General features: G+C 57.6%; 1 protein-coding gene across 2 annotated transcripts; it reads right to left on the reverse strand.

Annotated features, from left to right (window-relative positions):
- Positions 1–255: 255 nt before the first annotated feature.
- RHBDF2 (rhomboid 5 homolog 2) lies at positions 256–24,041 on the reverse strand. Of its 2 annotated transcripts, none has more exons than XM_081027783.1 (19): positions 23,997–24,041; positions 12,605–12,809; positions 9,481–9,643; positions 8,528–8,655; positions 7,831–8,026; positions 7,542–7,745; positions 6,475–6,603; positions 5,981–6,099; positions 5,620–5,814; positions 4,681–4,792; positions 4,394–4,468; positions 4,069–4,230; positions 3,591–3,700; positions 3,391–3,454; positions 3,206–3,300; positions 2,865–2,940; positions 2,625–2,725; positions 2,288–2,441; positions 256–1,588 (listed from the first exon to the last, which is right to left on the reverse strand). In XM_081027783.1, the coding sequence occupies exons 3-19, from the start codon at positions 9,622–9,624 to the stop codon at positions 1,169–1,171; spliced, it is 2,484 nt and encodes an 827-aa protein (XP_080883909.1). In that variant the 5' UTR covers positions 9,625–9,643; positions 12,605–12,809; positions 23,997–24,041; the 3' UTR covers positions 256–1,168. The 2 variants fall into 2 exon arrangements, with proteins under 2 accessions (XP_080883909.1, XP_080883910.1); XM_081027784.1 differs by having other exon boundaries at positions 6,480–6,603; positions 23,997–24,034.
- Between the last annotated feature and the right edge of the window lie 501 nt (positions 24,042–24,542).

The following is a 24,542-nucleotide window of genomic DNA, read 5'->3' on the forward strand; positions in this document are numbered from 1 at the left end:
CCATGAGCTGGTGGGGCTGGGGGACTCCGAGGGTCTAAGGATTTAACTCCACCCCCTCAAGGGACCCCCGGAGGCCCTCCATGTAACCCAATCTGGTTTCTGGACAACCAAATCCCCTAGAAGTCCCATAAGGTTTCCACTGTCCCTTTGGACCAAACCCCTGCACCCAAGCTCCTCATGGCTGACCCTTCTCCCCCTCTCCAAAACAAGGTTCCAGCTTTCATTCTTCCTGAGGCCTCAAATCAAAAGGTACTTCCCTAGAGAATATCATTTAATACATTTGAGACATCATCCATACAAAGTTAGCGTTACATTTAAAAAGTAGGACTATAATATAAACCAGTAAAAAAATGGGCTTGACTGGCCACGTTGGGCAACCCCTGGGAGTGGGTCCTTGGGGTGGCCCAGCCCCTGGCCCCCACTAGGATGGGAGTGAGGCACAGAGTGGCAGGGCTGGCCGTCGTCAGAGCCAGCCCTACGAGGCAGAACACTTGAAGGGAGGGCAAAGGGACAGGGAGCGCAGCCTCTGCTGGCTAAGAACACGCAAAGGTTCCTGGCTTCCCAGCCTGCGTTTCGTGCTCCTGCTTTGTCCCAGACCACAGCCAAACCTCTTCCACCACATGGGCAGGCTCAGGAGGCTACTGGTGAAAGGGCAGAAAGGGGAGGAAACATGGAGGGGGCCGTGGTGAGGCAGGGGTGGGAACCTGGTGTGACGCCCGGCCATGTGCCCGGAAAGGGCACAGTCACAGTAATGGTGGGCGAGGACGTACCCGTAGAGGCTGGGGTGGGAGGTGGCAGCAGCCTGAGGACTCCGGGAGGAAAGAAACCCACCCTCCAGGAGGTGGGCAGGACAGCAGGGCAGACGTCGGCCCGAGCCCTGAGTTACAGAGAGGCAGGTGCTCTGAGTGCCCCCGTCAGGGCCAGTCAGGGCCCCCCAGTCAGGGCCAGGAACACGCAGTCAGGGCCAGGAACATACAGACACGCAAGCCGTCTGTATGACCGTCTGAGGCAGCCTCGCCTGGAGGGGCACCACCTGGGCCGGGCGCCTGGGCACCGCCGGTGAGTCTCTGGAGTGCGGGTGGGGTGGGGTGCAATGCGGCAGGCAGCTGGGCCCAGGCACAGCCCGTGTGGTGTGTAGCAGCCTGGCCCAGCCCCGCCAGGCAGGTGGTCAGTGCAGCACCTGGTCCAGCTCGTACTTCTCACAGAAGCGGTTGGTGAATGGGAAGCAGGTGAGGTACTCAATCCAGGGCCAGTGGATGGGGTAGACATAGAGCCAGATGACCAGAGTGGCGAAGAGGCCGGCGAAGACCAGCAGCGACACCAGGATGAGGGCGCGCTTGCGGTACTTGTCGCTGGTGCCGAAGGTGATGTAGGGCAGGAAAGCAAAGGCCAGCAGCAGGCCGCTGAGGAAGCCGAAGATGTGGGCGATGTTGTCGATCCAGGGCAGCAGGCCACACACGAACAGCAAGAGCACGACGGCCGACAGTTTCAGGAAGGCCTTCCAGGGCCGCTCCAGCAGCTGCCAGCTCTGGAAGAGCTCCACGAAGAGGCAGGCGAGGAGGCCGAACTGGGAGCCGGCCGGGCCCACCTGGAGGGTGGAGTGGGGGAGGGGACACATGTCACTTCCAGGTCCCAGGTGTGCAGGGAGCCCTGGGCACAGCTGGGCTGGAGCACGGGACCTGGGTGATCCTATTTCAAAGCCCCTCCCAGGGGTGGGGGGCCCAAAGCTGAGGGCATGGGGGTCAGCTGGAGTTACTGGATCAAGGCTGGGCTGGTTCCACCCATCCTTTCAGCAAAGGTGGAGACCTCCTACGTGCCAGGTGTAGTAAAGCGGACAGATGAGCCTGCTCCAGGCAGGGTGCAGGGGGGAGGGGTCAGGCACTGGAGAAGCCAATAGCATTAGGTTGGACTGATCAGAAAACTGCCATTTCTGTAGGTCAAGCATGGTCACACATTGGCAATTTCCTAGGGGTCACACTGTACACATGGGACATGATGGCAGGCAGTGGTCATGGCCATGAAGAAATGAAGCAGGGAAGAGGAACAGAGTGAGGGACAGGGTCCAGGAGGCCTTTCTGGAGGTACCATCTGACATGACTCAGGGACATCACGGCTCCCTCGAGCCTGGGATTAAGGGCTCAGCCAGTAAGCCCCCAGCTTAGCTGTCCATCCGCTTTTGAGCCCAGCATGGAAGGAGCCATGTGTCCCTCTGGCAGCCCCCGGGTGGGAGGGGTGGGGAGCAGCAGAGCCGGCCCTCCCTCCCTCCTGCCCAGTCCCGAGGCCCTACCTCTGCGCGGTACGGGAGGAAGAGAGCACTGGCGAGATTGCCGGTGATGCCACTGAGGATAAAGATGATGGCAATACGGTGCCAGCCGGCCAGCTTCTCCAGATCCCGCAAGATGGTCATTTGGAAGACTACAGACACGAAGCAGTGTACCATGCTGGGCGGGGGACACACTGGCATCAGCCTTCCCACGTCTGCTCACGGCCGCCAGCCAGGCAACCTCAGCAGCAGTGGGGTGTGGAGGACTGTGCTGGCTGTTCCCTGGGCAGGAGCCCCTCCGCCGGGGGTCCAGGGGGGCGACACCACAGGGGTCTGCGGGGTGGGCAGCAAGGAGCCTTACCCAGCATGGAGGAACAGCGACAGCCAGAGCCTGTAGAACTGATCTGGGACCTCGGGGTTGAGGAAGGGTAGCAGCCCACACACCTCATCCAAGCAGTGCACCTGGGGGTGAGTGTACGGGAGTCGGTACCTAGGACCCACCTGGGTCAGAGGCCCTGATGTGGGGGGCAGAGCCCGACACCCGCCCCAGCAGCTGCCCTGCCCAGCTTCTTATGCCCAGGGCCCCGCCTGGCCTCCTTACCTGGGAACAGAGCGTCGCCTCTTCGTGGAAATAGCCGTGCATGAACTCGCAGTACTCCCGAGTGGTGATCTCACAGCTGGAGGGACAGGAAGGCAAGGGGCCAGATCAGGGCACTGAGAACCCCTGCCCACCTCGTCTGGAGCCAGCGCCTGGCCACAGCCAGCATCACTGGCGGGAAGGCCGTGCTCCTCTGCAGAGACCCGGGCTCTGGGGAGAGCTTCCTTCATCCTGCTTGCACCATGGGTGGCCCCAGAGCACACGAGGGAGGACATCAGCCCAGGTGTGGGTAGAGGAGGTGGAGGAGCACAGGAAGCTCTGGGCAGGGGTCCTGCCCGGCTCACCTGCCCTTGGTGCCGATACAGCAAGGGCGGCCCTTGATCTGACAGTCCATGTGTAGGAAGCCCGAGCGGTTACTCCTGGCCTGCTCCGTGCAGATCTGTGGGGGGGCACCAACAGGGCAGGGCCCGTGCAACCAAAGGCATCCCCTCTCCACCCTTCCCAGACCACTCCTCGCCCCGTCACTCACTGGCCACTTGGTGATGTCATCGGGCCAGATGTGGGCGCCGCTGGAGGCCGGCTCCTCGCAGGTTCTGGAGGCAGAGGTCAGAGAGGACAAAATGAGAGTGTGTGGCACCCCCAGCCACACCTACCAGCCCATGTCCCTGTGGGCAGCACAGACAACATACCGTCATCTCAGCCCCATCAAGGGCTACCCTGGGACCATACCTGGGGTCCTGATGGCACACGGCCCCTGACGTCCGCTTCTGGCCCAGGTCGGACTTGTCCATGGGGGGCCCAGTGTCATCCTGCCACTTGACAAAAGTAGCCAAAGTCTCCTGGAGGATGGAAGTGAGCTGATCATGCCAGGTCAGGGCCACCCCCATCAAAGAGGTCAAGGGACCCTCTAGGATAGGGGCTCTTCCTGTTTCCCAGGCCTTAGGTCCATCTCCCAGACCCCCACCCCCAGATGACATTCCCAAGACCTGGCTTTCACTTCTCTGAGGTTGGGGAGGTCAGCACCCTCCCTGTGCTGGGGGTGTGTACAGCGGTGCGTGAGGCAGGGGAGGACAGAAGAAGGAAGAGGGCACGTGGCCACTGCCCTTGAAGGGCCCCTCCTCTAGGCCAGGGCAAGTGTACAAGGTGCAGGGGACCAGAGTGCGGCAGGGTTGGTGGGCCGGGGGTGGATGGCGGCCCCTGCCCCCACCGAGCAGTCCTTCCGCTGGGTCTGGATGCAGCCTGAGTGGTCATTCTGGACACAGCAGCCCGAGTCCCGTTCCAGGTCTCGCTCCCGCATCACCAGCTGCTTGATCTGCCTGTCCTTCCGGATGCAGGGCGAGAACTTGGCTCCCAGGTGGATCAGGTCAATCTGTCAGGGGTGGGGAGGGGGTGAACTCGGGCCCAAACCTGAGCGTCTTCCCTGATGAGGTGCGCTACTAGGCAGCTGACCCCCTCCCTGCCCAGCTGGGGGTGACAGGGCTCAGGGATGCCCCGCTGAGATGCTGGTCCCTCTTCCTCCCTGGGCCCCTCACCGAGCTGGGGCCAATCCAGAAGTTCTCTTGCTGGATGTACTTGACACTCTCATATACACCTTTGTTCCTGAGCACCTAGTGTAGAGGTGGAAGGAGCGGCTCAGGCACTTCGTGTCCCCGGCTCAGCCCCCAGGAAGGGGCCGAGGGGCAAAGCAGCGGGAGCCCGGCGCACCCTCCTGCCTGGGCCAGGTTGTTGCCATGGGTGGGATTTGGTGGCCTATGACACTGAAGCCCCTCAGGGGCCTGAGACACCCAAGGTGGAGCCCCCCTGCTGCAGCCCAACTCACCAGCTGGGTGGTGATGTGCTGAGCAAAGCCCACGGGTGCAATGCCGTACGTGCAGATGACCAGCAGTGTGATGATGATGTGGACAAAGGTCAGCCAGTAGGTGAAGTAGGGCCTGCAGCAGAGACTCGGTCAGCAGCGCAGACACTTAGCTTTTACCTGCTCCCTACCCCCCCCCTCCTGCCCCCATGCCATTTCTACCTCCAACTCATCCTTCACCACAGTGACTTTTAAAACGCACCTATAGGCATTTCTCTCCCAGCTTAAAACCCTTGGATGGCTTCCCACTCACCTTGGGATAAAGTCTAATATCGACCCCCTCCCACCGGCTGCAAGGCCTTGCTGTGCCTGCCCACCTCCCCAGACTCCTTCCTCTCCTTTTGCAGTTTGTGGAACACATCCTGCTCCCTGCAACCCCAGGGCCTTTGCACATGATGCTTGCTTTGTCAGGGATGCTCTTCCCATCTCTCTTCAGCCAGCTAACTGCTGCTCATCCTGACTGCATCCCTCCTACCACGCACGCTATTCACTGCCACTCTCTGTCATCTTCCAGGACACTCGCCATACCTGTTATTACTTGATGATTTTGTAATTTTGGGTCCAGTATTTACAACATCATTGCCAACTGTCCACTCTGCAAGAACTGCCCCTCCGCAACCCTCTGGCTTCCGCTAAGGTCGTGGGTGTGTGCCCGCCACATTCCCCTCGTTCATGGTTGCAGCTTCTAACTGTCCCTCTGCCCCGCCCCGCCCTCTCTACTCCATTCTGCGGGGGCTCTGCTGCAGGGCCTGTGTGCTGGCACTCAACGAATGGGTGTTGACAGACAGCTGCCTGGGAGCTCGGCAAACAGGGCGGGTGGAGAAGAGGCAGCAAGAGCCTGAGGACCCGTCTCAGGTGGCGCTCCTGCCCACGGAGTGCAGTGCGGCCACCCCGCCCGCTCACCGGTGGCTGTCAAAACTCTCCAGCTGCCGCTGCACGGTGCTACTGAGGCTGCCACGGTAGCTGCGGTTCAGCCAGGTGCCCACCACGCCCAGGCCGTAGTGCCGCTTCTGCCGGTCGAAGGCAAAGTGCTTCACCTTGGAGGCAATGCGCTTGCCACGCTTGGCCACGGGGGCCGGGGCGCGGCCGTGCTCCTTCCTGCCGAGGAGGGTGGCATCTGAGCCTGAGGCCCGTCCACACAGACCAGGAAGGGATTCAGGAAGGCTTTGTGGTCTGGGGGGTCCTCAGCAGGGTCCCTGGGCTCTGGGGAGCCCTTTACCCACTATGCCACCTCCACCTGCAGAAGGGGCTACCCAGAACTCACAGAGGGCTCTGCACCCCGTCGGGGGAGACCGGCGAGGCTGAGCGTGGGAGTCCCCGGAAGTAGCTGGCAGAGAGTGGGGGAGACTCAAACACATCGTCGGCCATGGAGCTCATTTCTTCCTGGGGTGGGGGTGGAGTGGGGGACACAGAAAGAGTAGTGTGAGGAGTCACTGTCCCCGATACTGCCCCCAGGACTCAAGGACAGGACAAGGCAGGACAGGCAGGCTCCTTGGGAGGGAAGGGAAAGGCTCATGTGTGTGGTCCCTCACGGTTATTTTCCTGGCTGGCACCCTGTCCCACCCCCTGTGCTCACTCTACCTGATAGAAAGATGGGGCCCCAGGAGCTCCACAGGTGGCACAGCCCATCCCACTGATGGGCCTTAGGATCTCTCAGGGGCTCCTGGCAGAGCATGGTCAAGGACAGGTCACCCCTCCTAGCTCCCAGGCTACGGGCTACCCTGCCCCCTGCCCTGAAGGCCCACACCCCATGCTTGCCTTACTAAAAAATGAGGAGTCAAACGTGTCTCCCCCATCGACCGCGTCTTCTTCCAGGAAGCTGGGGTAGGCGAAGCTGCGTTTGACCACGGGGCACCGCTGTCCAGTGGCATCCAGCACAGAGCGCCCCTGTGCACAGGGCAGAGGCACAGGCATTAGGCGTCTCCGAAACCAAAGGAATCATCAAGCCCACCCTCCTGGGAACAGCGCCTTGGGAGGCAGGACCCGGCCCCGAGCATGGAGGGCTAGGAACAAGGCACCAGTTTCTCCCCATCCTTGAACGCACCATCTGTCTCTCCATGTTTGCTGTTATCATCTCCCTGGTGACCTCCTGCCCTCTGGCTTTGGCAGCTGACACCCCACCATCCTACACCCTAACTCCTACACCCCAGTCGTGGCTTCTTGGCATGGCACAGCTGTCCGCTGCCCACCTTTTTGACCCCATCTTCTTCCATTCCTCTTGTAACTAAAACCATCCCTCACTAATACCACATGGAACCACCTGCTGCTCCCCCAAGTGCCATGCCCCTTCGCACCTCCAGGCCTTTGCATAGGCCGTTCCCTCTGCTGAGAATGCTGTTCCCTTCTTCCTTTCCTGGCAAACTTTTCCTTATGTTTCTGAGCTCAGCTCAAGTGTGTTCCCTGACTTCAGCCCCTCTCCCGAGTGAGATGGGGCAGCACGTCCGCTGGATGGGTCCTACACTCATCACACTGAATGGTGCCATCCGCCCTTACCTGGGCTGGGAGCTCTTCCAGGGCAGGGACTGGCTCATTTCACTCTGCAGCCCCCATGCCCAGCACACACGGTGGGCTCAGCAAACATGGGCAATGAGTGCTGACTGCGTGTTCCATTGCCTGCTTCCCCAGCTAATATGTCATTGCAGACTAGAGAGGTGGCAGGGGCTCAGGAGGGAATTGGGGGTAGGACGTGGGCCTGGCTGCAGGGTCCCCTCTCTGCCCAGGGATCCCAGGCATCCACTGCCCTGGGCACAGAAGCAGGCGCCTGGGTGAGCTCTTGGGGGCTGCTCTGGGGAGGGAGGTTGGGCAGCGGCAGGCAGACACCTCACCTTGAGGAGGGCAGCGGCAGCTTGAAAGCTCATGTGGGCCACAGACATCCTCTTGCGGCGAGGCAGGTGGGAGTGGCCAGAGCGGACGCTAGTGAAGGAGGTGAGGGACAGGACCCCCGGAGTCAGTGGTGGGTGAGGGGCGTGGGGCCGGTCCACCTCATCCGGGTGGCGGAATGCCCGGCCTCGGGCCAGCGGATCCACAATCTGGAAAGGAGGGAAGTAGTGAGCACAGCGGACCGGGCCCCTGGGTGAAGTCGCCCGTCACCCCTCGACCCCCAGTGCAGCCCACCTTGGGCATCTTGCAGGGTTTTGGAGACTCGGTGTCCTGGAAGGAGGGCACCTCCTGGCTGGGGAGCTCCAGGTCCCTCTGGCACGAGGCCTTGAGTCGGCCGTAGCGCACGCTGCAGTGGTGCAGGCTCCTGCGCTGCCAGTGCTGCCGCTTCATCTCCCAGTCGCCGCTGACCCCGAACCACTGGGCGGTGCCCCTGCGGGAGCAGAGAAGGGGGGTGTGTGCGCATGCCTGGTGGGGCAGCTACGATGAGAATGACGGACACATCACGTGCAGGGGCGACGTGAGGTGACAGGGCACACGTGTGCGCAGGGGTAGATGAGCTTGCCCCTGAGCCCGTGGTTTGGTACCCAATGGCCAGGTGAGCACAGGTGGAATAAACCACAGAGCATGAGGAGCTGGGCTGGGAAAGCCTCTGGGAGCCACTGTGAGGGGCAGTGAGCCACTCCCAGCTCCCTGAACCCCCGCAGAATCCACTGTGACTTCCTACAAGGCACATGTCCCCCTGGCCTCAGCTTCCCCACCTGCAACATGGTGTTCGATTCTCATGTTCACTCCTGCAGGGAGACGCTGCTCACTAATGCCTGCCTACACCTTCTAGGATGGGGACGCAGGGACCAGGCCGAGCGAACACCCAGGTGCCAGGAATCCCCAGGGCTGCTGGGTGGTGGCCAGGCAGAGCGGGAAGGGTGCTCACTTGCGGATGCTCTGAGACAGGGAGGCCTGGCGGCGGAAGCCGGGGCGCTTCTCCGAGCTGCCCTCCGGCCATCGTCCCCGTGGCTCCTGGAGGCTGACGCTCTTCAAGTAGGCTGGATTCCTGGGCCTCTGTGGGGAGGTAGGAGAGAGGACAGAGCGTGGGTGTGCGTGCCCTCGTGCACAGCGACGGCACAGCACCCAGATCCTGGGCTCTGTCTTCTTTGGCTCCCAGTGTGAAAACCCTGAGAGAATGAATGTCAACCGCAGTTTACACCCCCCTGGAACCGCTTGCATTCTGAATGTAAAATTGCCATTTTGTAATGTTTTCAGCAAACCCTGGCCTGCATTCTCCAAACTCCCTATTCAGTGCTCCCTCGTCACGTCGTGGTGTTTCTAGCCTGTTTCTGTATGTTCCAAAAAGTCCTTAGGGAGAGTGGGTGGCATGGACACAGCTCCCCTTTATGCCCCAGGCTGCATGGGAGCCCACGCTATTTCGAGGCCGTTTTCAATGAGCTCTTTATGGACCAGTGGTCCAGCTATTGATTCATTTCCATTCTCTCAGAGGAGCCAAGATGCTGTTGGCTCAGGCTGCTGATGCTGAAGACGCATGTGCCCCTTCACCCAAGTCCCACACAGCCCACACCCCTCAGAAGGGCCTGGGCAAGGAGATGGAAACAGCCGGTTCCTGGGGTGGTGGGGGGAGGGGGGCGGATGAGCTAGTTCTCCAGGACAGTTTCCTGTTTTTCCTGGACCACCATAAGATGGAGCTCCTCAGCTCAGGGCCTACTTCTTGTGATGTTTGGGGCCAGGAAGGAGGGGGTACAGGCCTAAGTCAGGGGCTTTAGGGGCTACACGGGCAGCAGCCTCCTCCAGAAAGTGGACTGCATGAAAGGTATTATGTGGGCACATCTGTCACCTGTGGCAGGACAGCGAGCCCCCAGGCCGCCCACTTACCTGGGGCAGCATGCTGGTCTGCTCATCAGGGGCTGGGGTCTCGGGTGGCGGGATGGTGATAGACAGGTTGGGGGGCTTCCGGCTCTGCAGGCGGCTGCCAGACACAGAGGAGACGCTCTCGCCATTCTTGTCAGTGGAGGCCATGGCGGCAGGGGCAGGGTAGCTGGAATGGAGAAAGCACAGGCATGTTGAGATTCGGCAGAACAGGAGGGGACATGGGGACCCAGGTACCAGGGCCAGGCAGCCCAGACTGAGAACAATCTGCCAAAACTTGGTCCTTACCAGACACTAAACTGAATCTGGCTGAGTGGAGTATTGTAAGAATGTCTGTTTCTGTCCCCCTTCATTTGCATTCCAGACCAAGTGGATCTGAAAGATCCCCAGCTCTCCATCTTGTCCCATTTCTGGTCTCTGTTCAGGCAAGGACCACACGCGGGAAGGAGCAGGAGGGCAAAGGGTGTGGCACTGTAGAAATCCTGGCTGTCAGGGGCCAGAGCCCTGCCTCTGTCCCTGGGGCAGGGCTTGGGGCAGCGCAAGAAGGAGGCTGGGGAGTAATCCGGTGCACCCAGTCACAGACAAGGGTCCCCACCCTGCTGTGCTCAGAGCAGTCCCTAGGCTGGGAGGGAGGAAGTGGCAGCCCAGCCTAATCCTCAGATAGGTTAGAAAGCCGTCTGTCCCTGTCCCCCTATGGCTGCCCGGTTCCCTTTTTCAAAGGTAACTGAAACTGCCACCTGTCTGGTATATATTTTTTTTCATGGAGGAAAATAAAAAATAACAAAAGTCACACAAGACTACAGAGCAGACAGTGGACTCAGGGCCTGCCTCGTCACCCGCCCTCCAGAACAGGACACACGCGTACCCTTTCTTCTGGAGCATGCACATTTTCCCATCAACACAGACAGACAGGTCTACCTTATCTTTTCTGATGACAGCAAAGATTTCATTGAGTGGAATGTACCAAGATTTATTGATTTCTAGATCGGTGGTTATTTAGGATGTTTCCAGCATTTCAGACTCGTGTCCAGTGTTAACGAACACTCTTGCCTATACTGTGTGTGTCTGTCCAAGTACTATCACAATACGAGTTCTAGAAGTGGAATTGCAGGGTGGACAAGTAAGGGTGTCTTGAATTTCAATGGACCTTGCCAAATGGCCCTGCCAAGAGGTGGCAATTTACTCCCATCTGGGTAAGTTTACACCATGCCTCCAATCTCCACATCCCTTTGATCACACCAGAGTTAACACCCTCTGCCTATTTTATTCTCTTCATTTCATCACTCACACTGCCCTGGGACCTTTTTCTTGCTAAAATCCTTAGCTCTTTCTTCATCCCACTTCCCAAAGTTCCTAGGGCAGGTTTGGTTTCTCCTCGCCTGATACAAGGCCAGGGACTCCACACCCATCTTCCAACATGAGTGATGACCCTGGGGGTACACAGATCAGGGGTACAGTCACACGGGAGCCTTCCAGCCCAGAGCACGTGGGGCCCAGGTGTTGGACAGCAGGGCAATGCAGCAGCCACATGTGTTCCAAATCTGTCCGTCTCCTGTCTCTACCTGGCCCCACCAGAGCCACCATCTTATCTCACTGTGATCCTGTAGGAGCACAGCAGCCCCCCAACGCCTCTCCCTGCTGCCCCTTGAGCCCCTACTCCCACGACTATTCTCCACCAGTAGCAGGAGTCAGTTTTTAAAAGCATGAATCATAGCATGTCACTCCCTAATTAACACTGTCCCAGGATTTTCTGTTGTCACTTAAAATAAAGGCCAGAATTCTCACTGGGGCCTCTGGGCCCTGTGTGGCTTTGTCTTCTTCTTGTCCACTCCCGACCACCTGGCCACCGTGGGCCTCTCAGTGTCTTGCACCTGCCAAGCTCTGCTGGGAGGTACTGGGGGGGTTGTGGTCAAAAGTACAGACTAGAGCCGGGCAGGTTGGGCCTGAGCAGCACCAAGGCCTGCCCTTGAGCACGGAGCACCCAGACGCTCAACGACGACAGGGGGAGTAACTTCCTCCTTCCTGAGCAGAGAATGAGTGAATGCGTGACACACACGCAGGCAGTATGTCCACAGAGAAACTTGCTCTGGAATGTTCACCACGTGTTCAGCAAAGCCAAAAGGTGGAAACAACCCAAACGCCCATGAACAGACAAGTGGACAGACAAAACGTGCTACACCCACACGCTGAAATAGTGCTCAGTCACAGACAGGAGTGACACGTGCTACAAACATGGATAAACCTCGAGGACACTGTGCCCAGTGAAAGAAGCCAGACCCAAAGGCTGCGCGCTACACGAGTCCATTCATATCAAAGGCAGCAATAGGCAAATCTATAAAGACAGAAAGACGAGTCTTTGCTTAGGGCTGGAGGAAGGAGAGTGGGGGAGGCAACAGCTGAAGGGCGTGGGTTTCATGCTGGGGTGACGAAAATGTTCTAAAGTTGACTGTGGCCATGGTTACACATACCTGGGAATATACTAAAAAGCCATTGAATTGTACACTTTAAAGGGATGAATTTTATGTGAATTACATGAATTAAATGTGAATTAAAGCTCAACAGTGCTGTTTAAAACACATTTCAAGGGGCCGCCGGTTGGCTCAGTTGGTTTGAGCGCAGTGCTCCTAACACCGAGGTCGCTGGTTCGATTCCCACAGGTGCCAGTGAGCTGCGCCCTCTACAACTAGATCGAAGACTTGACTTGGAGCTGAGCTACACCCTCTACAGCTGGATTGAAAACAACACTTGACTTGCAATGGATGGATCCTGGAAGAACACACTGTTCCCTAATATTCCTCAATAAAAAATAAATAAATAAAAACACCTCAAGTAGGTACTGCATAAATGTTGGGCCTCTGCCCATGATGGCCCCATCATCCCCAGATGAGATTATCACACAGCAGAGGAGGCAGCCCCTTCTCATCATTCTGGTCCCAGCTTGAGCACCACCTCTGAGGGGCCCTCCCTGACTGCCTGAAGCAGCCACCATGTATCCACTGCTGCGTATCCACGGCCGGCTGGAAGAGTGCTGGCCTACAGGTAGCAACACGACACATTTGTTGAAAAACAATTAAACTGCAAATTAAGCCAGTGCCTTGGGTCCAGCCCTTCTGGCTACCCAGCTTCCTACCTTCAGAGTCTGGGCTCAGTTCACAGCTTCCTGGGTGTGTTGCAGAGGTCTTTAGAGCATGTTCTAGTCCTTTCCTCACTGTGCAGATGCTCTGGGGTCCCACTTCAGCTCTGGAGAGGTCGATGCATGCAGTGACAGATGGAAAGATGGACAGGCAGCTCTAGGTCAAGGAGGTCGGCTCCGTTGGTGATCACAGCCTGTCAGCCTATGAGAAAGAGCAGAGTCAAAGGGGCACGTCAGGGCCATTGTAGGGGCACGTCAGGACCACTGTCTGAACACCTTCCTGACCTCAGTCTCCTCAGGTACAACGTAGGGATAACTCCACCCGCCTTATGGATACGGGATTAAAGGGCGTATGTTCTCCTCCTTCCCCACTGGTGCAAGGGTCCCCTGTGGTGGTGAGCTGGCCACTTCAGTCCCAGGCAGCCAGGGGGCTCTACTCTCCGGGTGTTTACCAAACACAAACAAACAAAAACCTGCTCTGGGCTGGGAACCCCAAATCAAGATGGTCCTTTTCGTTTATTTGTTTGAACATATCTTTACTAGAAACATTTAACTTAAAAAAGAAAACACCAGGAATTGTTGGCCGTCTTCTGATTAAGATTTCTTTTCAATTAGAATCAGCCAGATTATTTAAGGCAACATTCCCATGATTTGGAAGTGTTTTGTTGCTGATGTCTTCGTTCATTTATTGAGGTGAAATCCACCCAACACAAAAGTAAGCATTTGGAAGTGAACAACTTGGTGGCATTCCTCTTCGTTTCTGAGAAGCCGGGTTATACTCTGTGGGCACAGCAGGGCACGGAGCAGGCCCTCCCTGAGCAGAACCCCAAGGGCTGTCGGAAGAAGGGCAGGCCTTGCTGGTCTTTCACGTGCATTATCCCACTTCGTCCTCAACACCCACTTCAAGGCACACATTATCATTGCTTCCATTTTGTGGCTGAGGAATGGGGGCCCAGAGGAGCTAAGTAACTTGCTCACGCTCACACAGCCAGGAGGGGGAGCAGCGGGGACTCAAGTTGTTCTGGCTCCAGAGCCTGAAGTCTACTTGCTCTGGTTCCATAGAGCAGTGTCCCTTTTCCATAATGGGCCAGCGCCATTGGTTGCTGGAATCCTCCAACTACAGGTGAGAGGCACTCTGAATGTAGAGGGGGCCCCAGAGAGGGATCCGAGGCAGAGCTGGGGGCTCAGGACGCTCCCCACTTCTTTAAGGTTTGACCAACAGACGTGGACATCCTTTTTTCTATCCCTAAGTGCTGGAAGTCCCAACTCCATGCCCCTGGGCAGACTTGCCGTGAATGATCACGGGCCGATGGGTCTCGGTGTTGGGCAGGCTGGCTTCACACGAGTCCTGGGGGCCAGGTGATGCCACTCTGAGCCCGCTCTAGGGACAGCTCCAAGACAACAGCCTCACCTGGGGCCCGTGCATGGAAAGTTCCCTGGCTTGTCCTCCATTGGGACCAGGGTGCAATGAGAGGGCACCGGGTGGGCACTGCCCTGGGAAACTGGCACCAAGGAGGGAGGCAGGCAGGCAGCAGAAGAAGGCTGGGGCTGCCAAGCCTGAGCTCTGGTAAGGTCACCAAGCAAGTAGGATCTGGAACTCAGAGCTGATCACACCTCCCTGGAATCAGCACGCCATGTCCTTCAGAACCTGCCCTCACATGCCCCCAGACACACCACATCCCCCAGTTCCCACCTCCTCTCATCTGGGGTCCTGCACCTGGCATGCCAGACTCCACCTCATCTGCCTGGCCTACTAGCTGCTTTAAGGAAGGTAAAATGTCTCCTCTTCCAGGAAGCCTGCCCTGTCACCACCAGACAGAATTGACCACTTTCTCACCTGTTCTCTCATAGCATCCTGCAGAGATCTGCCTATGTGTAAGTGTCCCCATGACCCTGGGCAGCACAGGGTGTGACACACAGTTGACACCATTCATCAATGGCGCATCTGCCCATTGGCTGCCCATAACTGGATGGAAGGTAGGTGAGGAGGACACATGCATGGCTGCGGATGGCCAGTCCACATCCACCCGGGATAGAAACTGTTGTCCCCAGTCCTGCTGCCAGCTCAGGAAGCAGCACATTCTGGAAGGTTCCACTAAGTGCTGCCTGCCCCGCTGCAGCTCTGTGACCACTGCAGGGCTGAGGATAAAGGATGCTGTCCCAGGATGAGTCCTCAGTGGACCTCCTGTTCCCTCCCCAGCACAGCCCAGACTTCCCAGCCAGCCCTCCTACCTCAAGGCCATACCATCCCTGGCTGGGACCCACTGTGCTGCTGACATCTGTGCTCATCTGACAGGGAAGTATGGCAGACACAACCGCAGGCTGAAGGACTGGGGAGATGGGTCTGGCCCCAGGGCAATCCTGGAGGTCCCAAGGAGAACTGGCCTGGCCTAGAGAGCAGAGTGAGGGTGGGAGGGGTGTGGTACCTGGGAGAGCCACTTGTATCATCTTCCTAGAGCAGTAGCCAAGTCCTGGCCTATAAGCAGCCCCCTCCCCAACCTCAGTTTCCCTCTCTGTTAAGTGAGGGAGTTGGACAAGGTGATGGCCCAGCTTTGACACCCAGGAAGCCCACACATTTGGTCTAAAAACAGCCCTTTCCCCCAGCCCCTCTCCACCATGGATGGGAGATACGTCTTCTCCTGAGATGAACCGCCAACCTGTGCAGACACGGTGAGTGGGTGCACCAGAAGCCCAGCCCTTTCCTCAGGGCTCCAGGAGTGAGGGTTTGAGTGGAGGGTAGGCGGTAGGCAGTGCAGGCGTGGTCATACCCACCCTGGGTGCCTGCAGTAACCCAAGTTCAAGGCGAGGAGGAGCTCATGCGGCAGAGACCAGGCAGGAAAAGTGCTGGAGCTTGGCGAGTGCCCCGCCCGACACTTATCTCCTGCACCCCAGAAGTGCTTGCTCACTGCAGGAAATTGTGACATCCTGGGACCAGGCTTCCTCCTAACCCACAGTCACATCCGCTGCTCTGAGACCCCTGGCCTGCCACAGCGCCCAACCCATGGGGGCTCAGGGTGGGGTCCAGCATGGGGTGAGGGTAGGGCCGATCCACAGAAAAAGTGAAGAGCAGCATTCACATCATCGGAATAGAGGTACCCCACCTATCCGGTCAACACCCCCACCATCCTACACCCCATAGCCTAAGCCAGCTATGAGCAACAGCCAGGACCAGGCACATGTGACAGAACACACTTGCTGATGCCACAGGAGAATCCGGTTTCCCCACAAAGGGTGGGGCTGGGCACTGGCAGCTAAGCCCAGGCCCAACACACAGCCAGGATATGCAAGGTGTCCCCCAGGGAGGTCCCCAACAGCACTACTGTGCTGTCCAAGCAGGATGCTGGAGGGGCTCACCGTCTGCCCAGTCTGACCCCAGGCGCAGTTCCACCTGTATCAAGGAGTCTGGCTCCAGTCCCCTCCCTCTGTCTCCACCTGCCTTCCACCAGCGCACACAAGCAGGTTTCTGAAGGCTCCCTGGTCTCCCTAAAGGTGGATGGGTTTTCCATACATAATCCCAGGCTCTCAGGACTTTGGGAGCAGAGAGAGGGCAGCAGCTGCAGCTTTAGATGTAAGCAGACTGACCAGAAGGCTCAGACCGCCTGAGGCCAGAAATGGGGAAAGAGGGGAGGGAGGGGGCCCTTGGACAGGGGCAAGCAGTCCCTCCAGAGAGGAAATAGGCAGGCCATTATTAACCACTAGATAGGATCAGGAAGTTTAAGGGACCTCCCAGGGGGAGGGCTCAGGTCCCCTAAGTGAGGAAGTAAAGAAGTTACTTCCAGCTGGCCCTAGCTCCCAGCTCCCAGCTGTAGGCGAGTAGGCAGTCCAGAGGACAGGGAGGTGGCCTGGGGCTGCTGGGAACCTGTCAGTCCCCCGCTGACTCACAGGATGACAGGGGGAGGGCCGCAGCAAGGGGCGAGGAAGTGGCCTCTCTCCCTGCTTCCCAGACACAGAAACCGAAACTTGATTTCCCTACCCAGAGCCCTTATGGGAACCTGTCATTTTTAGAAAGCCGTGAAGAGGAAGCTGGTCCTCACCCACTGTGCAATCCCCAGCAAAACCCCTGGTTCTGCTGACCTCAGAGAGTGGCTCCAGCCTACCCCTCACCCGCCAAGACCCGGAAGAAGCAGCTTATGTAAAGGCTGTCATCTAGCCCGGTCTCCCTGGGTCCCCAAGCTGCCTGCACAGCCAGTGACTCACCGCAGCACACCTTTTCGGGACACTGACCAGACGGAGTGGGGACAGAAGCAAAAGGCAGGAGAGTGCAAAGAAGGCTGGCAGAGGGTCTGGGGACAGGATTTGGGAAGGAAACGGAGACACAAAAGGGAAGGAAGCCAACTGTCCCAGTTGGAGGATGAAACTCAGTCATCAGAGTTAGAGAGAGGCAAGGGAAGAAAGGCACTCTCCAGAAGCCACACAGAAGCTCTCGTCTGCCTCTCTCCTGGCTAAGCGCCCACTTCCCTAGAGGGGCAAGTTGGCACACACATCGGTGCACACACACACTGCACTGGCACAGATGTTTCAGCCCAGCTGCTCTCTGCAGAGAGGGAAAATGGAACCATCTGCGGGTTTGCACCCGTCCCAGGGGGAGAGGTCCCACTCATGGAGAGCCCCTGCCCAGAAACTCCTAGTTCAAATTCCCCCACTCATTTTAAAGGCTTTGCTTAAATTCAGATAAAGAACTGGAAAGGTAGGTTCAGGAGCTTGGGGACCCACTAGCTTTTCTCCATCAGACCCCAGGTTCTGGGCTCCCCTTGACCCAGTTAAGTGTGGTTTGGGCAGCATGGCCGACCACAGACACGGGAAGTGGAAGCTGGGTTCCAGGGCGCTGCCAAGAACAGGGTATGAGCATGTGAGGGTGAGAAGGGGGGCTGCCATGTTCTTACAGCATCGCAGACTCCAACGCCCCTCTACACCACCCATCAAGCTCTCACAGGACAACCGGCTATGGGTTTGGCAGATATGTCAATGTCCCATCCTCTGGGAGCTCCTGGGGTCCAGGAAGCCAGCTGAGCTGGAAGTACCTGAGCCCTAAGTCCCTACATCCTAAGATGCTGCAGCTGCTGGCAATATATCGGGCAGCTACCATTGGAAGTGGAAGTGCCATCAGGCGTCCCTAACTGGACACAGTGCTGGGCCCTGCCCACTATGGTGCCCTCCCAGAAGCCTCTCTGGGACTGTCTGGCCTCTAGAAGCTGCTGATGGAAGCCGAACAGGGGACAGCAGGGATACAGGTGCCCGGAGGGAGGCCTGGGACAGTGCCCTTCCACACCATAAACAAACAGCAGCAGTTCCCAGAGCCTGGGGGCAACTGCAGCATGGGGCATCAGAGGGAAGGGAGCACACAGACTGGCCTGGGATGCTGTGCCCAGCGGCCCAGACTTCTTTGGGAAGGTGGTATGTTCTACCCCAGTTCTGCTGCTCCCCCATCACTGCTGTGAGTCTGAAGTGGCACCTGGGGGCGCAGAAGGCCCTGGTCCTTTGGGGGCCAGACACCAGGGTACAAGCGGGGTCCTGGGGAGAGAGTCCACACCGCTGGGCACCCGAAACAGACTGCTCCAAACACTCAAGATGATTTGTGTCTCTCAGGATCTTGGGGTTCCAGGAGTCGGGTTTTCACTGATCCGTGGAACTGGCAGAGACCTAGCACATATTCAGTGGTTGGGGGAAGGATGGGGTGGTGCATGAGTAGGGGAACAGAAGAGCCCCATTTCACTTCGGCTGGGGGCTCCCTGACATCCAGGTGTGACCAGGCTCTTTCCTCGATCACCCTCGGTACCCAGAGTGGGGATGTCTTGTTTGTGATGGTGGAATCCACCCAAGTTCCTCCTTGTGGCCTGACTCCAGATGATGAAAACACTGTTCAACTGGGGAGATAGTCTTCGGCCCAGCCCTAACTGCTGTGTGATCTTGGGCAAACCATTTAACATCGTTGAGCCTTAGTTTGTTTATGCTTAAAACGCTGGGTGCCCTTGTCACCATTAGCTAGGGCTCGCCCTGGGAGCACACACAGATGAGGGATAAAGTCTTGCCATATTTGACAGAGAGGGAAGCACCTTGTCCAGTGTCGTTCAGCCAGAAGTCAGGCCCTGAGCTGCCCTGAGTCCTTTATCGCAACACAATCAGGATGGGGCTGGGTGCCTCCCCCCTTCTAGAAGCCCAGGCCAGCCCCTCATCAGGGAGGGAACATGCAAGGCAAACACTTTTCAGCTTGTAAACAGTCATTAAGGAGCTAATAACCGATGTCCCAGAACTCTGCCCTGAGGCTGGCTGGTTCCCTGGAAGAGGCTGGCCCCAGCCCCAACTGCTAGGGCTTCAGGGCACTTGGACACGGCCTTCCAGACCACTCACACCAGGTGGGCTTGCAAAGTGAAGGAATCATCACTGCCCCTTCACCCGGCTGTGGGGCAGCATGGCTTCTCTTGTTGAGGAATGAGGGCTGGGGCGGCCAGCGACAGGGCTCAAACCCTGGTATGGCCACCTACTGAATGGGAGGCTTTGGGCAAGTCACCACTTCTGAGTCTGTTTCCTCTGCTGTGAAATGGGGTGAGGGCCCCCCACGGGGATCCAGTAGAGACAATGCACAGAGCCTAGTACACAATCAATGGCCAGTAATCGATATCGTTTCTTATTCCTGGCTGCCCTCTGCCTTCGTCGCTCGCTTGGTCTCTATATCTGAGGTGACAGATCTCTATTTGACAGGTGGGGACACTGAGGCTCAGAGATGTTAAGTCACCCGTCCAAAGTCCCACAGTTAGGAGTTGGTGGGGCTATGACTCCCCCTTCCCCCATATTCTGCAGCTTCCTGTCACCTGGAACCGGTGAGACCAAGTGGCAAAAGAACAGTCCTGGGGTGGTGACTCTGAATAGCCCAGTTCTGGGAGGCAGGCCTTTGAGTCCCTCCCACCCCCCACGCAGAAATGACATCACCTAACACTTGGGCAGCACTTCTCAGTTTTCACATTCTCTCATCTCTGTCCTTATCTCATTATTTTCATTGGCTGCTAAGGTCAGACGTCCTTCCAAGTGCAGCTCCAGCCCAACCTCACAGCAGATCCCACACTTTCTGTCCTAGGCTTTCTGGGGCCACCCTGGGGTATGACCTAGGGAGAGCCACCTGGAGAGGGAGAAGATATTTCTTGCTGGGTGTCAGGGTCAGGACTACATGACGATGCTCTTGGCGTAGGCTCCAGTGCCACCCGTGGGAAGCAGAGAAAACCAAGGTTCTGGGCAGACTGCCCTGCGCCTGGCCCAAGAGCCGAGGAGCACAGCCGAGGGTCACCCCCTCCATGACACCCCCCACACACACACACCGTCATGACACACATGCTGGCAGGTGGGAAAACCCCTGGGCGGGGCTGGCAGTTCGCAGCCCGATCCTTCACTCCTAGATCGACAGCCACCCTCAGTTCCTTTGCCCTCTATGGCTCCAAGGGCCCTCCCTCCAGACCCGGCCTCGTCCACAGAATACCACCACCAGCACCGCCATGCCGTAGCATGTTTTCAATCATCCAATCACCCTAATAGCCCATGAGATAAGCGCTCTATCATCACCACAAATCTGTGCCAAGGGCCCAGAGACACGCTCCTAAGAGCAATCACAATACGGTTATCATCACGGCTTCCTCACCGCGTTCCGAGTGTGGTTGGGCGCCAGGCCCAAGGCTTTACATGAACCACCTCTGCAATCTCACAGCAAACTTTCCACGTAGAGTACTGTTACTCTCTGTACAGCTGGGGAAACTGAGGCACAGATTATTTAAATGACCCCCATCCTACTGACCACACTGTGCCTACCAGCCTCTGGGCCTTGTGTCTTGGCTCCCTAAGCTGGGAGTCACCCATTCCCACCGCTCCCCCCACCCTCCGGGCCAGAGTCCCTGATCAGCCAACCTTGTGGGCACTGCCCACTTAGACCCAACCACTTTCTTTCTGGGGTGCAGCCCAGAATATCCTTCAGGCAGCTTTGGAATTGCAACAACTTGCATCTGGGTCCCTGGATAAATTTACTAAATGCAGGAATGGGGACATGGTGTCTCTCGGTACTTCCCTAAAGACGAATTTTCCTTTATGTCTGCCTCCCATAGAGAGGCGATAGTAACTTTACAGGCATTCTGAGAGAAGCCCTTGTTTTCCCTAAAGACAAGATAGACAGGGCACCTCCTCCTGGCCCGTGTCCGGCGAGCTGCCTCCCCTGGCAGTCTCCCTGCCCTGGCCACCAAGCCAGGTCAGCCTGCACTGGGAGGGTGCTGGCTGCCCCACACCCCTCCCCCGGCCTGGCTCAGCTGGATAGGAAACTGGGAACAGAGTGTGAGCTCATTCTGGAAATCCCCAGTGGGTGGCCAGGGCAACGCTGAGACCTGCTCCAAAGTGGGCGGCACAGGGACCCACAGGGATGTGTGGGGGTGGGAGGAGCCAGGGGGAGCATAGCCATGTTGCACCACGGGGTGGCCAGGGCCAGCCTGACTCCACCACTACTCATCCCGACCCAAAGGAAGCAGCAGGTGGCACATCCAAGTCACTTGGTTACGAACAGGTGCATGCAGGCACAGACACACCCCCCAACCTCTTCCTGCTCAGCTGGTGTCCCATCTGGAGCAGAGTTTACACAACAGGTGGACAGGACAGAGAAGAGGTGACAGCAGTGTCCAGAGTTCTGGCGACAGTAAAAACACTTCGGACCCAGAGCCAGACTCACATCCCCGTGGCCTCTGCAATGTATTTATGGTGTGAATTATTCTTCCTCTTACAGAAACCAATGTCCCCTCCTGGACAGTGAGTGTGTGTGACACCAGGTCGAGCTGCAGCCCAAAAATGAGCGAACTAGGTAGGAGTCACTTGGTGGTCTGTTTACGGACCGATGGCACACACAAGGATTTGAGGCTGGGCATGGGAAAGGGCAGCCCAGGTTCAATGCTGGGCTCCACCACTTACTTCCTGAACAACTTTGTACAAGACTGAGTGCTATCTTATACCTCGAGCGGCATACATAGATGGGGGCCTCTACTGTGGTTTGTTTTACTGAAAAGATGGGAGTCTCACTCCAGCCTTTGAAAGTTAAAAAAAATTTAAAAAAAACAAAACAAACCCCAAAACCCTAAAAGGCAGAAATCAAACCAGAATTGCCACCTGCACTCTTGGCCTACCAGGATTCCCAGGCCAGGAGGCCAGGGTCCAGAACTGCACATGACAGGGGGCAATGGATACTGCCAGGAAATGGGAAGGAGGGCAGTGGGATGGCCTGGATGCCTGGGCCATCTGTAGGCGGCTGCTTCACCCATCCCAGCCACCAGCCCCACTCCCCAAAAACCAGTAAACCTGGAGCACATTCTTTGAGCCCAATTCACAGGATTCAGAGGTATCACCACCAGGGGTCGCCCTGCCCTGTGGCTCTGATGTCCTCCATCTCTTACCATTGCTAATATCAGGAGCGGGGTGCCTCGCTCTCCCACCTGGCCTCTTGTCTAACCACAGAGGAACTTTTATTGCAGGAGGGAAGCAGACTGGAGAGCCATGAGGAATTAGGAGCCTTGTTATATCCCTTGAGTGTTATTTTCCTGCTGTGAATACTGGAAGACTTAGGTGTGAGTTCACAAGGGAAAATTCCAGCAGGTCACATGGCATCGGGCATCTATGCCTACGTCAGCAATCCAGCTTTGGGAAAATCTATGAGAACAGAGCTCATACCCAGGGGGACATCTGAGCTCCTGTGTGGGAGGCTGCTCTAGGGGTGAAGTACTCCAGGACTGTTCCCAGCCCCCACCCCCCTTCTCAGCTCCTCCCTGAGGCATCCAGACCTGCTTCCTGCAGGGCCCAAGGTTTGAGCATGGAGAGGCAGGCTTAGGGCACCAAAGGCAGCCTCTTGCTAGGGGAAAAACTACCCTCACACCTTCTTACCTCTTATTTGGGTTTATTCCAAGTTCCTCCCCTAACCCCTGGGAAAACTGAGGCAGGCAGGGGAAGTGAATGAGAAAAGTACAAGGATACCTTGGAGATAGCGGGGTTTTGATCCAGACCACTGCAATCAAATGAGTTGTAATCTTTCTGCTGGTGGGGGGTCTTGCCTTCAATTTGTAAAAAACGCAACATCTGTGAGGCGCAATAAAGCGACACAATAAAACGAGGTATGCTTGTAGCTTGACGGGCCAGGTGTAGCTGCAGGATTTCTCAACCTTAACACAGCACTACTGACACTTTGTGAGCCAGCTCATTCTTTGTTGGGGGGGACTGTCCTGTGACAGCATCCCTGGCCTCTACCCACTACCGTGTTTCCCCCCAAATTAGACCGGGTCTTAGGGCTTATGTTCAGGGGATGTCATCCTGAAAAATCATTCTAGGGCTTATTTTCCGGTTAGGTCTTATTTTCGGGGAAACGCGGTAAATGTCAAATAGTAACAATACTCAACCCCCTCCCCCGAGCTGTGACAACCAAAATGTCTTTAGATATTACCAAATATCCCCTAGTAAAACCAAGCCCTTAGTTGAGAGCCACTGCTCTAAAATAAGCTTTGCTTTCCACTCCACCCTCTGCCCTACCTATAGAGTCACATAAACATAACACAGATCCTGGGCTCATTTTACCAGCAAATGTAAGGCACAAGGGGGGGGGAGGGTCTTAAATTTAGCCATTTGGGAAACAGCATTCAGTCATGTGTAGGGTCAATTCCTCAAGCCTTCCCCTCCTCAGATACTCCCGCCCTACAGCCTGTTCCCTTAGTCTTTCACCCAGTTAGGCTGGCGCTGAGACCTGGGCTCCCCCTCAGCCCTGAGGTGGGGGCGTCTGTACCATAGGGGACATATCTCTCTCTAACCTAACCCAATGCCGGGGGAGAAAAAGAGGGTGTCAACCTTTCCAAGGCCCTCAGTCCAGAAGTCAAGACGCCAGGGTCCAATTTCTGAGCTCCCGTCCAGCCTCGTTGTGCGAGCCCATCCTCCCCACCTTGGCCGGGACCCCGACCCCCCCACACACCGCGCTGCTCACTCCTAGAGAGGGGAGGGGAAGATCTGAATTCAAGGCCGTTCTGGGACGAAGGAGGGGCTGCACGATACTGCCCTGGGGCAGTCCTCTCACTTCCACCCGGGGCTTTAAAGTGCTGCCCAATCGTCCTATCCCCTCATCTGGTGATTCGTTGCCCAGGGACCCCGTAGACGTCTTGTCCAAGGTGAGCCCCAGCGGCCGGCAGACCTGGTCCCGCAGCCCCGTCCGAGTCCAGCCCTGGCCTTTGGCCTCCGGCTTGGTCCACGTGGGGCCCGAGAGCTCCGCAGGGCGGGCGCCCTCACCAGCGGCGCGCCGCGCCCCAAGGCGGGTTCGGGCGCGACCCCGCAGACCCTTCGGGCGCCAGTGGCCTGCAGCTGAGCGCCCGGCCCCGCCCCACCAGTCGACCGCGCTCACCTCCCTGCGTCCCCAAGTCCCCAGGACGCAGCTCCGGGCGGCCCCGCGAGCAGCTGGGCCGTGACTCCTGGGGGCGGGGCTCCGGCGCCCCGCCTCTTCCCTACCTGCGCGGGGGTGGAGGGGCGGGGCCAGGCTCCAGGGGGCGGAGCTTCGGTCGGCCCAGGCCACAGCGTCCTCTGCCGTTCAACGCGCGTGTGCCAGCCCCACTGCGCTCCACCCAGCGGGGTCCCCGCCTAGGCAGAGTCCTGCTTTCCGCCGGAGCAGGTCGTTCGGGGCGCAGTCCTCTCTTCATAATCTCACAAAGCACATAATCCTTGTCTGAACTGCCATCATCGCGTCACCCCCAGGAAAAACCACTCCAATAACAGCCACCTCCCATCCCCGTCAGTACAGTGCCCTCGTTCTCAGGCCAAATAGGCCTGTTCCCTCGAACCTTTTAGCCCTCACCCTTTCCTTGAAACACATGTGGAGTGTCTCAACTAGTCCAAGTCCTGCTGCAGCTCCCGCCTCCGGAAAGCCTTCTCTGACCTCGGCCACTGCCCCTCT

The sequence above is a fragment of the Rhinolophus hipposideros genome (genome assembly GCF_964194185.1).
Source record: "Rhinolophus hipposideros genome assembly, chromosome: 20".
Lineage (NCBI taxonomy): Eukaryota > Metazoa > Chordata > Mammalia > Chiroptera > Rhinolophidae > Rhinolophus > Rhinolophus hipposideros.

Coding starts and splice junctions, on each gene's coding strand:
- RHBDF2 (XM_081027783.1), bottom strand. CDS start 9,624: ATGGCCTCCACTGACAAGAATGGCGAGAGCGTCTCCTCTGTGTCTGGC. Junction 8,656..9,480: donor AGACCAGCATGCTGCCCCAG/GTAAGTGGGCGG, acceptor ACCTCCCCACAG/AGGCCCAGGAATCCAGCCTA. Junction 6,604..7,541: donor CTGCCGCTGCCCTCCTCAAG/GTGAGGTGTCTG, acceptor CCCTGTGCACAG/GGGCGCTCTGTGCTGGATGC.